The sequence below is a fragment of the Acartia tonsa genome, chromosome 3 (assembly GCF_053477335.1).
Source record: "Acartia tonsa isolate MP-2025a chromosome 3, ASM5347733v1, whole genome shotgun sequence".
Lineage (NCBI taxonomy): Eukaryota > Metazoa > Arthropoda > Copepoda > Calanoida > Acartiidae > Acartia > Acartia tonsa.
Genome location: NC_137262.1, coordinates 34738944 through 34752972, shown reverse-complemented (window position 1 = coordinate 34752972; position 14029 = coordinate 34738944). Strand labels below are relative to the sequence as shown.

At 32.1% G+C, this 14029-nt stretch overlaps 2 protein-coding genes across 51 annotated transcripts in view; both read right to left on the bottom strand.

Moving 5' to 3' along the window:
• LOC145313990 (ubiquitin-conjugating enzyme E2 N) overlaps positions 1–14029 on the bottom strand; it is a 257338-nt gene that overhangs the window by 202618 nt on the left and 40691 nt on the right. For 17 of the 50 annotated variants that reach the window (XM_080153693.1, XM_080153702.1, XM_080153704.1 and 14 more), the window contains exons 2-3: positions 1553–1683; positions 552–725 (exon numbers count right to left, since the gene is read on the bottom strand). The exons of the other annotated variants lie outside the window; for them this stretch is intronic. In XM_080153693.1, coding sequence (XP_080009819.1) covers positions 552–725; positions 1553–1582 — 204 coding nt within the window. In that variant the 5' untranslated portion in view covers positions 1583–1683. The remainder of the gene's footprint in view (positions 1–551; positions 726–1552; positions 1684–14029) is intronic. 50 annotated transcript variants of the gene reach the window in all.
• On the bottom strand, positions 4778–13944 carry LOC145315225 (mite allergen Der p 3-like). The gene is made up of 11 exons (XM_080155260.1): positions 13833–13944; positions 12085–12168; positions 11618–11667; positions 10952–11001; positions 10077–10195; positions 8541–8663; positions 7153–7269; positions 6374–6443; positions 6033–6082; positions 5353–5456; positions 4778–5037 (listed from the first exon to the last, which is right to left on the bottom strand). The coding sequence occupies exons 1-11, from the start codon at positions 13887–13889 to the stop codon at positions 4794–4796; spliced, it is 1068 nt and encodes a 355-aa protein (XP_080011386.1). The 5' UTR covers positions 13890–13944; the 3' UTR covers positions 4778–4793.

Here is a 14029-nt window from a genome sequence, read left to right as displayed (position 1 = left end):
TAAAAATTTCCCTTATATTTTCACTTGACACTTAAAAGATTTTACACTTTTAAATATTGACATGTTTGAAATATCATGTGTCACGTGAAAATATAAGGGAATTTTTTTATGAAAAAAAAAGTTTATCCCAGATGATTCAAAATTGTCTATTATGGCGAGAAAAGGCAAAAAAAATTTCGGCGGAAAAACGGCGGTTTTCGGCGGGAGCGGCGGTTCCGCCGCCGTTTCTTCACAGTTCCATATTGTTCTCAACAAAAGTAATTGCTGTGCCAAATTTTATAGCTGTAACTCTTTAATGGGCTGAGATCATGCGTGTTTTACTTTTGGTTTCAAAAAGTGGCACATCAGATTGTATGTAAAATATGAATAAACATTTCATTCAAGAACTATGTCATTAGTAGTATAACAAGAATAGGTAGGCTAAAATATATTTTATTTAGAATCAAAAATACAGAACTACCATTTAAATTTTTATATTTGAAATGACAAGTTACTTTTATGGACGGTCGGACATGCCCTCCTATCTTACACCTTCGTTACGTGGTTTGTACCTTAGGCGCGGACATGGGATAATCTTCTGGGAGAAAGAGTTCAAGTTTGAAAACACCGCCCTCGAATGGGCTGCCCTCTGGCCCCGCCACGACAACGTGAAAGTATCTGGCATTATCGTCGTCGGGGATGGCGGAGATACCGGGCACTGGCTCCTGCATCAACCTCTGGGTTTCCTGATAAATAAATAAGCTAAAAGTTAAGAAAGCACGGTTAATCCATTGACAATGTAATAAAATGTCTAAAATAAAAATCTAAATATGCAATAAAAGTGGGGAATATACATGGTGGGTAATGTTAATTAGATTACTTTGGTACCCATAAGAATGTCACATAAGATAAAAGCATAAAAAAGCACCTGGAACCTGCATGCAACTTAAAGGTGAAAATTAAGAACAAATACGTTTCTATCAATAAAACATAAAAGTATGATTTGTTATTATGGTTGATATTTCATCATAAAAGAGAAGGTTCGACCCTTAGATTTGTTAAGGCTGTTTTAGGCTATTTCACTGTCCATCCTCTTCTAAATGATAGGTGCGCAGCCGCTAGATAATATCATATTAACGAAAAACAGCTAACCCATAAGGGCTTCTAATGGAACTTTAAATAGGAGAGGGGGATTACACGCACCCCACCATATAATATCAATATTACAAAGTAGTAAGGTTATATTTTGTCTGAAGCTTTAGATCTCAATAACTACTAAACCGATTGAGGGAAGCTTCACATAGGCCCTGTAATAGTTTTAATTCATTCTATTTTCAGATTAAAGGACTAGTTTTAAGCTATTTTTCTAACCTCTCTCTATCTCCTGGAATAAAGAGCCCATAACGGCTAGGGGTGAAGTAGCTAGTAAAATAAAAGTAAATAAGACCAAGGGAGAGGGGCAATTTCTCTCAAGAGTAGTGTGCTGTACCCTACCCCTAGAAAAAGATTCAAGGCTGAAAGTGTTCCATAGGATGAATTTTGAATTCTTAGTTGGTAGATAAAAATAATATACCTTTATAATACGTCTGGGAAGGTTAGCCATTTTTTATATGTTTGTTTGTTTGTTATTATCTTTGGTGTGTCTGTAATTCAGCCAAGCTCAGGCCAACAGCTTCAAACACCATACAATAATCAACAATATCTGAAATATAATGGATAATTTAGGCCGACTCAAGATGCAAAATTTTTTGGCGCGCTATTTTAACCCATTCTATTCATAAATATAAGACTATTGATACCTTTAAAAGTGTTCTCAGACTATTTTTTCAGCAATATGTCAAATTCGAATTTCATAAAAAAGGGGAAGGTTCCCCCCTGGGTGTGAAATTTTTTTTTCTTTCAAACCATGGCTTTATACACCTTCCTGAATTCGTCTTGAAGAGTACATTAAGAATCAAAAAACGTTTTTTAAAAATATTGATCCCAGAAAAAGTTATCCTCAAATAACCGTCAAAATCACCTGATTTTGCTAAAATGGCCAAAATTGTTAGTTTTTTGAGAATAGCTCTTGCTATGATCAAAATATTTTAAAATCGTTTTTTGATCCTTAATGTACTCTTCAAGACGAATTCAGGAAGGTGTATAAAGCTATGGTTTGAAAGAAAAAAAAAATTTCACCCCCAGGGGGGAACCTTCCCCTTTTTTTATGAAAATCGAATTTGACATATTGCTGAAAAAAAGCTACCAGAACACTTTTTTTGGTATCATTGGTCTTGATATCATAAAAGGAATGGGTTGAAATAGCGCGCTCATTGAATTTCAAAAAAAGTGGTAATTCTGAGTCGGTGTAATGGATATATTATTACTTGGATCTTACATCAGATTTTATTGTTTTCTAATAAAATTAAACTTGCAGCGGGCTAAAATAACGATACCTCCTATAAACCCCCTGTACCAAGTCCCCTCCGCTTCTACTGGCTAAAAGAACTGACCAATAAATGATGTCCATGTTAACATCCTAAATTGACGACAATTTATTCCCTGTCAAAATGTCCACGTATATTCTAAGAATCTACATCCATTACAATAACATTAACCCAATATCAATGTATATCCTAATCATCTTAGGGATAAGATAATGGACAATAAATTGATGTACATCATCAATTATGACATAAAAAATTTATTCTCTGTAGATTAAAATCAATGGTGGAAAAGTTTGGACTCTGAGGGTTTATACAAACAAATTCACATTTAACAACAATCACCAAAGTATTTAAGCCAACAAATAAACGAACTAATAACTAGGTATAAACCAATGATTACTTAAACATTGTATAGGTAGCTATTTCATTTCAAATATTATTATATCCACCTCCCAGACGGCTAAGCCCCCCCCCCCCCCCCCCCATCTTTTAAGAATAGAGGAAAAATCAACAAATAAAAGATGATTTAATCATTAATATTGAAGTTTTGTTCATAAATTAGTTTCATAAACTTTTTGGGGTTTTCACTGCATGCACTCAAGATATTCAGACAACCCGTTAAACAGATCATAAGCAACATAAAGAAATAACTCACACATTATAAAAATGTTCATGTAACGGTGATTAATAAAGATTAAATATCAAACATTTCTACAAAAATCTGGTAATAACTCGATCAATGTCAAATTACGTACCCCCTTAGCTTAGTAGATTATAATTGTTGGTTGAAAAGTTAGGACACTAGTAGTTAGAACCAGCCAATCAGAAATTTCAAAACAGTACCTACACCCAGAGTTTTTATACTAACGAACGACTAAAACATGGTTATGAAACGTTAAGTACGTACACAAAAAAATATAAAAATACCTTAACTGGACACTTTATTTAATAACAAAATAGACTAAAGCCATCCAAGGAACTATATCAAGTTTACTTAAAATAGAAACCTTAAACAGTTTAGTGGTTGGTAAGATAATATCTAAAAACAAACCAAAAAAATGCATCTAAACTATATATAATAGGACTTTCGGATATAAACGTTTTCTTTTTTTGTTGAAAACAAAAACAATGTGATATGTTAATAAACTATAGCTAGCAAAATTAAAAACTTAAATTTATTGTTATTTAAGTATATATTTAACAAATTTGTTCATAGAAGTTATTTAACAAATCAAACCATGTTCCAAAAAGAGAAAGGGCAAAAAATTCTTGATATTAAAATACATTTCATAAAGGTTGAAAAACCATAAATAACAATAAAAAATAACACAATTTTCTTTGAAATTAATAAAATAATTACTTTACAGCTATAAATCACTATTAATTATTGTTTAAAATGCAATTAATTAAAGAAAGGGAAGGGCTAAGAAAAAAGTACGCTTAGCAATTTTATGCAATACAACGAGAAAGAGAGACACTAAATTAATTTCGGAGAGAGAGAGAGAGGGAGATTGGGGGTAGGAAAGGGGTTATAATAAGGGAATGGGGGAGGCTCAATGATTGGAGTGGAGCGGGTGCAAAATTGCGGCATTTTGCGCTTTAAAGTTATTGATTGATTGCAACTAAAATGCGCGGCATTTTTTTGGAATAATGTCATAAGGTTTCAGGATTATAGGTTTATCACCAAACCTTTTTTTTACGGATTCAACTAAAGTTTTTTATATTTATCAGTAGCTTATATCTAATTTTTCATGTTGATTCAAATGAAAATGTCTGACCCATAAAATTGCAGAACGTATGCCCTTTTGATTTTTTTGGAAGGATATTTAGATTGAAAGGTCTCTTTTAAAAATGGATTTATTATTACTTGGATATTACACCAGATTATCATGTACTCTAATTAGTTAAAGTAACTAAACCCTCATTCACCACCTCCCCTCCTACTGGATGAATTAACTGACCAATAAATCATGTCCATGTTAGCAACCCAAATTGACGACAATTTTTCCCCTGTCATAATATTCACGTACATTATAATATATATCAATCTTGTAAATCCTTAAAATCTTCACAGAACTATTAAAAACTTTTGTTGAAAGTAAAATTCGATAAAAAATCATGAAGATTATATCTTACAAAATATGATAGAAAATCACATTTTAATTTATCTTTCTGTCATTTTTGTTGTAAAATCAATGTTCAACATTAATGCATTGAAAAATGTCGTTTTCCTTTTCATTTTTTTAGATAAACAAAATTTTTATGATTTTAAAAATCTTAATGCATATTTGAGTAATAAGCAAAAAAAAGAATTTATGAATATTTTGTTTTTAATTACTAATAAAAATAACTGTGATTTAAAGAGAGAGAAAAGCATAGAAAAACTATTTATTCAAATGTAACAAAAATAAAAATTATTGATAGAATTATCAATCCCTTAGAGATATATATAATGCTAGATGCTGAAGATGGTTTTTTAGATGTTGATTCTCCCGGGTTCTTAGTTGTTGTGCCACCAGGTTTTTTAGTTGTTGTTGTTTTGTCGGGTTTCTTTGTTGTAGTTGTTGTTGGAGGTTTTTTAGTTGTGCTCTGTGATGGAGGTTTTACCAACAAATCTCCATAGTCATATTTGCTGAAAAAAGATAACAAAGATAAACAGCTGATTTTTTCTCAAATATTCCCTTTACTAATGAGTATCCAGTATATAATATACTTTTTTCATCAGTCTGTCAATCATGCTTCAAAATACAAATATAAAAAAATATGTGTATAAGGTTTCGTGATCTTAGTTCTCCATGCAATATATCTCTTAATTATTCTTTAAAATGCTCTTTAAATCTCCTTGTCCCCATTCCCATCCATAATTTTTTGTGATTTTCTATTTATGGATGTTATCATCCTTGTTTTCATAAAAAAGAAAACTTAATTGTTAAATTTTTTGGTCTACCTTCCAGTAGTTTTTCTGATCCAGTCCAAATATGAAGAAACTCTTGTATAGAAAGCTGGAATATCAGGCTGGGCACAACCAATTCCAAAAGATACAATTCCCACCTATTTAGAATTCTTATTAAAAAGTAACAGGATGTCGTAAGATCTTGTTAACCGCTGGACTGATATGGATCTCCACCTCCAACCAAAAAAAGAAAAATCGCCATTGGAAAAAAATACCCCCTACCCGGAAAAAAAAAATTACTTTTTACTTTTTTAAGGATTAAAAGTAGAGGATCGACTTTCAATCTTCCTCCCCTTCCCACAGGTGCCCCTAGAGGCCTTAAAATAAGTAGGATGTGTGTGTGTCTGTCTATCAATACTAAAAGATCTGACAGGAACCTCTTAAGCTTCTTATAGGTCCTAATTAGGTTTTTTTATTCACAGTAGCCGAACCTTCCCATTTATAGTTGAAATCAACCTATTTGACCATAAGAGTATTTCATACAGAACCACGGACAAAGTGAATAATATGGATGCCTATTTATATGCGTTTGAATTTTACACAAAATTTCGGCCATAAAACTTAAGCAGTAGCCGAGAAAATCATGTTTCCAGCAGTTTGGACAAGCAAAAAGATTGACGTATAAATTGATTTATTTAGTGCTTTGTTATTAAATAAAAAAAGTTTAAATGAACCTGAACATATCTGCCATTAACTTTCAGAAAAAGAGGGCCGCCCGAGTCGCCTAAATCAAAATAATTATTTCTTTAACCTAGGTTGTCTGTCCGTCTTTGGAGGTATGACTCACTTATTTTTCGGAACGTGGAAATTACAGAGGATTTTTTTACCTCAGCTTTACTGTACTTTCACTTGGAAACACAAATAGCCCTTGACTATAAATGCACAGGTCATAGGAATCTTCAATGAAAATTTTAGCAGTCCATCTTTAATGATAGTCCCCTTATGGTTACGGACAGACGGACAGATTAAGTGAATTATAGAGTGCGTTGCTATTAAAAGATATTTGAAATTTGACCTTGACAGGCATCTTTACCACCAGTGTCTTTGGTGCACATCATCGAGTCAAGGATGGACTTTTGGTCTTTCTGAAAAAGTTTATAATTCCCAGGGATTTTAAGGGATAGGACAATGAGTGATAGAATACATTAGTATTTTTCACAGTTTTCACAAAGGAGGGGATGAATTAAAGGTGTGGTATCGTTATTTTAACCCAATACATGTTTCACTTTATTAAAGTAAATGATATGCTGGAGTAAGAACCAAGTAATAGATTTCTATAATAACAAGGAAGGGGGATAACATTCATAAAAGCGAAGCTCTAAATCAGCAGGACAAACGAACATTAACACTTGTAGAGCGCAGAACTGAATTATCAGAAAAGAACGTATAAAGTTGATACAAAATTGTAAGTAAATTTGTTGAAAAACAGCTTTAAGGACATACTTACATTTTTAGGATTTAATTATAGAGATGCTTCGCTTATAGCAGTGTATTTTGTATTCCAAAAATAAAATCAATCGGATAATTATATCACATAAAAATTTGTTGTTAAAAACGTTAAAAATTAACATGTTTAAAATGGGCATTATGGTAACTATTATAGAGTTGCTACGCTTAATCGTACCTAACTCCTACCAGAATCACCATGCAAAGTTTGAAATCGATAGGACAATTCTAAAGTGCTTGAATTAACGAAAATAGCTATCTGTTGTGGACGTAGTTATAGTTATAGAAAAGCTTCGCCTTCAAAAACTTTTATTAGGATAATATATTAAAAGTTGGAGAATATTTTACCTTTTCAAATCTTTGTCTACACTGTTGGATTGGAAAATATGGGAGGTCAACTTTCATTAGGTTTGGAGCTGGCTGTGGTTGTTTGGGATCTACTACGCCCCAACCGGTAACTGTCAACTGTTATTGTAATTAATAATAGTAGCGTAGCTCCTCTATAATTCACTTTGTCTTTCTGTCCGATATTCAGTCATTCAGTCAGTCCGTAACGCTAGAGGGAATGTAAATTCATCGGCTGCTAATTAAGAGACAGCTAAAATTTTCAGTGAAGATTCCTATTACCTGTTCGCACTTATATAGTAGTTACGTTGTTTTTAAAAGCGAAGCTTTTCTATAATTAGGGTCGGTCGGTACGTCCGTCCGTCCGAGATAGATAGCTTTTATTCGTTAATTTAGGCATGTTAGAATTGTCCTATCGATTTCAAACTTTGCATGATGATTCCTGAAGTAGTTGGGTACTATTTAGAAAGCGTAGCAACTCTATAATCATTACCAGAATGTCCGTACGTCCATTTTAAACATGTTGATTTTTCTACTTTTTTAACAACAAATTTTCAAGTGTTCTAATTATCCGTTTGATCTGATTTTTAGTATATTGATTCCTGGGACAACAAAGAACAATATTATAAGCGAAGCAACTCTATAATCAAGTCCAAAAATGTAAGTATGTCCATAAACATTATCCTGCTTCAAGCAGTTTTTCAACAAATTTACTTACACTTTTGATTCGGCTCTTATACTTTTAAATTCTGATTATTCAGTTCAGATACTATACAAGTGTTAATGTCCGTTTGTCCTACCGTTTCAGTGCTTCGCTTTTATGGATGTTGTCATCCTTGTTTTTCCTGTCTTTTGAAAGGTTTCATTATTTCCTTTAAGTTTTTGTATATTATCTCCATTTTTAAAATCTGCTCTATAACTTAAATTGTCCGTCTGTTCATCCATGTTTATTTAGTGCTTCACTACTTTTGGATGTTGTCATCCTTGTTTGTTAATAATAATTCTCAAATGTCTATATATATGTGTGTTTGTGTCTATCCATCTATTGTCTGTTTGTCTGTTGGTACGTTAAGATGATTCTTTTTATTCATCTTACCATCCTTCCCCCCCCCCTCTTGACTGAAAGAAAAAAACATTTTTTTAAATTTGAAAATAACTCAAAGAAAAAAAATTAAAGTGGCTAATAATTTGTATGTCCCTATCCCCAGGACCTTGCGCCGACTATCAAATTTGTCTTTGAAAATCAACCAATAGTTTTGGGAATATTAACACACCCAAATAGCAGAAAGCAATTTACTAGCAGACGAAAAAGGTCTTTGGAAAAAGGATGCAATAGTTTTATGTATAGTATATTCATCGATATACTATAGATATGTTGTTTTAAATAGCACCTGCTGATCATTTACTAAAGGAACATTAATCACTGGCAAGCACATCCGTCCAAGGTCTTCATTATTAAGGGCCAACTCTTTTTTCAATTGAACAAGGGCAATATCATTAAAAATTGGCTTCATCTAAGAAAATGGTCTATTTCAGCAAATATATATGTAATCTTTTTAAAAGCGAAGCTTTTCTATAATTAGGGTCGGTCCGTCCGTCCGTCCGTACGTCCGTAACGGATAGCTTTTTTCGTTAATTTAGACATGTTAGAATTGTCCTATTGATTTCAAATTTTGCATGGTGATTCCTTTAGTAGTTAGGTACGATTTAGAAAGCGTAGCAACTCTATAATCATTACCAAAATGTCCGTACGTCCATTTAAAACATGTTGATTTTTTTACTTTTTTAAATAGCTTTTTTCGTTAATTTAGGCATGTTATAATTGTCCTATCGATTTCAAATTTTGCATGGTGATTCCTGTAATAGTTAGGTACGATTTAGAAAGCGTAGCAACTCTATAATCAATACCAAAATGTCCGTACGTCCATTTTAAACATGTTGATTTTTTTACTTTTTTAAATAGCTTTTTTCGTTAATTTAGGCATGTTATAATTGTCCTATCGATTTCAAATTTTGCATGGTGATTCCTGTAATAGTTAGGTACGAGTTAGAAAGCGTAGCAACTCTATAATCATTACCAGAATGTCCGTACGTCCATTTTAAACATGTTGATTTTTTTACATTTTTAACAACAAATTTGTATGTGACCTAATTATCTGATTGGTCTGATTTTTGGTATACTGATTCCTAGGACAACAAAGTACAATATTAAAAGCGAAGCAACTCTATAATCAAGTCCTAAAAATGTAAGTATGTCCATAATCATTATCCTGTATCAAGCAGTTTTTCAACAAATTTACTTACAATTTTGCTTTGACTCTTATACATTCGCATTCTGATTATTCAGTTCTGACATTATACAAGTCTTTATGTCCGTTTGTCCTTCCATTTCAGAGCTTCGCTTTTATGGATGTTGTCATCCTTGTTAGTATGTGAAGATACTGTTTAAGTGTCCATGTCGGTCTAAATATCTGTTCTTCAGTAATGTTATATTGGATAAATTGATACATAGACAAAATAATGCCACGTCTTCCGGTCATACGCCGTCACGCTTCAGGTTGGAAGGGTGACGCAAATTTCAGATCTCAGTTTTCGCTATTTGATTTACTATTTTTCTCTAAAGATAAAAGCGATGCTTGCAAGATTATTTAATTTGCTATAATATAGAGATATTTTTCAAATCACAAAATCTGGGATCTGAATTTTTCGTCACCCTTCCAACCTGAAGCATTTCTTAATGAAAGTGAAAGTGGGGAAGAGAATAAAGGATGGGGTAGAACCGGTTATCATAATGTTTTATTTTCTCGACTTTGAGTTAAACTCAATCCTACTTTTCCTCACTATTCTAATGTTTTGCTGTATATTCTACTTATAATTTAAGACAGTTTTGCCTCTATTGGATGTAATTGCTTTTAAAAACAACTTACACTAAATCTTGGATGAATAAAAAGTTTGTCTGCTTCCACATTGTATTTTGCACTATGATAGGCATTCTCCAATGATATTCCCCATTGTTTTATCAAGATTGATACATCATCAAGTTTTTCTAATAACAAAAATGGTGATTTCCCTCAAAGTACCAATGAAGCACTGCCCCCTTTTCCACTTTATTTTAAAAATAAATTGAAAATAGTACCCACTAGAAGCTAACGTAACCTGATTTAAAGTAATAAACAAACAAAAATTACTTATTTTAAATTTTGTTTAAAAATTAAAAATAAAGGGATTGGGACCCTAAATTTTAAGTAATTAGATATAAAATATAGGTTTTGGACTAATCATATAGGGGATGTATTTACGGAGGGAGGGGACATTGGGCTGTTTGTTTTGCTAATCCCCAAAGTCTTAAATAACGGTTTCTTAAGCGTTGGCTCAACAACCTTGGGGACTTTATTGAATTTTGATTGGTTGGTTCAATTAGTCGAGTTGTTTCAACCACTAATTGTAATCTACAAAAGGGTAAATTTGTTTATCATCATTGGGGATGTACATCAAAATATCAGCCATTGTCTTATCCCTTTAGAACCCTGGGATGTATTAATGAAATAATAGTTATTTCTCGCATCGTATTATAAACGGCTTTCCGCGGATATAGAATGTACAATTATGAGATTAAAACTAGTTTTTTTTTGCCCCGAGGTGCCCAAGGCACCGGCTAAAAAAACTGGTTTTAATCTTATGATTGTACATTTTTATATTCGTAGAAAGCTGGATATAATACGATGCTAGACATAGTTTTTTCGTATGGATGAGAACCGGTTCCTATCCACCGGATTCGAATGAATACGAGAAACTTACTTACTTTTGTCCTCTAGATGATTGAAACAATGAGCTGCTGTTAAAATCCATTTACTATTTTAATAAAAATCATAAATGTTTGACAATTATTTTTTCATTTTTGCTAATTTTGTTTATTATCCAATGAAGCACCGATGCTTTTGTTCCATTCTATTTGTTAAAATCTCTCGTATGACTGGGTTATAAAGATGTTAGTTATCAGAAAATCCTTGCACTTTTCTTCTAATGGGATATAAAAATGGATTTATTATTACTTGGATCTTACAACAGATCATCATGTACCCATTTAAAGTGAAACTTGTAGCTGGCTTAAATATGGACCCCTCCCACCCTTGCCCCTTAATCTCATCCTTTCCCCTCGTACTGGATTAATGAACTGACCATGATGTTAGCAACCTAAATTGACGACAATTATTTTCCTGTCATAATATATCCGCGTTTAGTCTATGTCCATTAGTATAATGTTCTTGTACGTGCCAATGAAATATGATTGATTATAAACCAGAGCTGGATCTTTAAATCATTTTAGTGGTAAAACAGATCGGGGTAAGCCAACTTTCCACCAATAAGAGCAAAGCATTTTATGAAATGCCGAGCTGTTATTGGCTGAAATTTGGCTCACCCTGATATGGCTCACCACTAAAAGGATTTAAAGATCCAGCTCAGTTACCTTGTTATGATTGTACCACCACAAAGGAATTTCTCAACAACCAAATGAACCTACAAGTCAAATTTATATTTCCTTTAAAAAAGTTTTAACAGCGAATCACCTTGAAGATAAATTGAACTTTAACATAACACATAAATGTAAAAAATGTGATAAGGCGAATCATTGCAGATTGTTCAATAGTGGATTTATAAGTTTTTAAAGAACCCCAAAACACATAAACCGCATTGTAAAATCCTAAAACGCCCTAAATTGTATGTGATATCATATGCAAAGTTATTCTTTACTCTGTTTTAAACCATTAACATAAAAAAACTAAATTTTGCTTATAAGGAATCTTGTAGCTAGCTATGAGATAAAAGCAAAAATCCGTCTATTACATGATAACAGACAGACAGACGCAGTGAGAAAAGCTAACTTTATAGAATATGCATTGCTTGTTAAAAGCTTCAACATACTAAAATCCTTACAATCCAAATGAATTCTCCATCAGCTGTTTGAACACCATTGACGATCCTGGTTTCAGCACCTGTGCCTTTAACTTTTCCACATTCCTAAATAAAAAAATGATGAAAACATCCATAAAAGGGAAGCTACAAAATCAGATTGTGTTACAAATGAACATTAACTTTACATTTTAGAAATACATATATTACAGAGTTGATTCGCTTAAAACTGGCTTAAAACATTATTCCTAATTGTCCTAGGTATCATTATATCAAAAATCAGATTAATAGGATAGTTATATCATAAAAAGAATTGTTGTAATTAAAAGTCAGAATGGATATACGGGGTTTCTTATAACGAGTATAGGGTTGCTATGCTTTCTAAATCGTACCTAAATCTTGAAAACTTAAAAATCTAGGAATCTATCTAGCACCTCAATTTATAGACAAATCTTTATGAAACTTGATGGAAATATGTATAATATGAGCGTATTCAATCCCTGATAATTTCAGTCGTCAATCCTAAATAGGAATCGAGAAAATCAAGAAAACCTAAAAATCTAGGAATCGATCTAGCACCCCAATTAATAGACAAATCCTATCAAAACTTCGTGAAAATAGGTAGTATCTAAAATTAATTAATCCCTGATAATTTCAGCCCTCTATCTTGAAAAGGAATTGAGAAAATCACAAAAACTTGAAAATCTAGGAATCGATCTAGCACCCTAATTAACAGACAGATGGACAAAACAATGTATTCATTAGATGTGCTTATGTCATAGGAATCTTCACTAAATATTTCAGCTGTCTATCTTGTATAGGAGCTGAGAAAATCACGTTTCCACCTACGTTACGGACTGACTGACAGACATTATGAATTGTAGAGTAGCTTCGCTACTAAAAAAGTGTCTGAAGATATAAAGACACATCCAAGGCAAAACCCCCTTAAAACAACCTTAGCAATCGTTGGACGTTATTGATAAAAGTGAAGCTTTTCTATCATTGGGGTCGGTCTGTTCCTATGTCCGTAACTGTTAGCTCTTTTCGTTACTTTAGATATGTTAGAATTGTCTTAAGATTTCAAACTTTGCAAATTTTTAAACATTTATTACAACAAATTTTTCTTTTAAATTTCTTGGTGATTCCTATAGTAGTTAGGTACGATTTGGAAATCGTAGCCACTTTATAATCGTTACCAGAACATCCGTACGTCCATTTTAAACATGTTGATTTTTAACTTTTTAACACCAAATTTTTTTGTGATAAAATTAATCGATTGATCTGATTTTTGGAATTCTGATTCCTAGGAAAACAAAGTATAAAAAAAATGTTATAAGCGAAGCATCTCAAATTTACTTACAATTTTTGTTTCCACTTTTATACACTTATATTCTGATTATTCAGTTCGGACACTCTACAAGTGTTAATGTTCGTTTGTCCTACTGCTTAAGAGATTTACTTTTAAGGATGTTGTCATCCTTGTTGTAATAATGATTCCTAGGACAACAAGGTACAATATTATAAGCGAGAAATTTCCATAAGCAAATCCAAAAAATGAAAGTATGACCTTTTATGCATCCACTATTTACGCAATTTTGCAACAAATTTATTTACAATTTTATTCAGACTTTCAAATTAATGAACAGATTATTAAGTTCCGTCACTCTACAAGAGTTATTATTCGTTTGTCCTTCGTTCTGATTTTAAGGCTTCACTTTTATGGATATTGTCATCCTTGTTGAATAAAATTTTTCTCAAATATGATAAAATACCTCTTGACTAGAAACACTTATCACCAGTAGTAATAATAACTGTAAGGTTAAAATCATTTTATCTTCTATTTTTATGCATCAATTTCACTTGTTAATTTGTAAAATTTTATCTAGAAATATCAATTTTTTAATATAAAAAATGTAAAATTGTTAGAAGTCTGCAAAGTCATTACTCAACAAATCAGATGAATGGGATG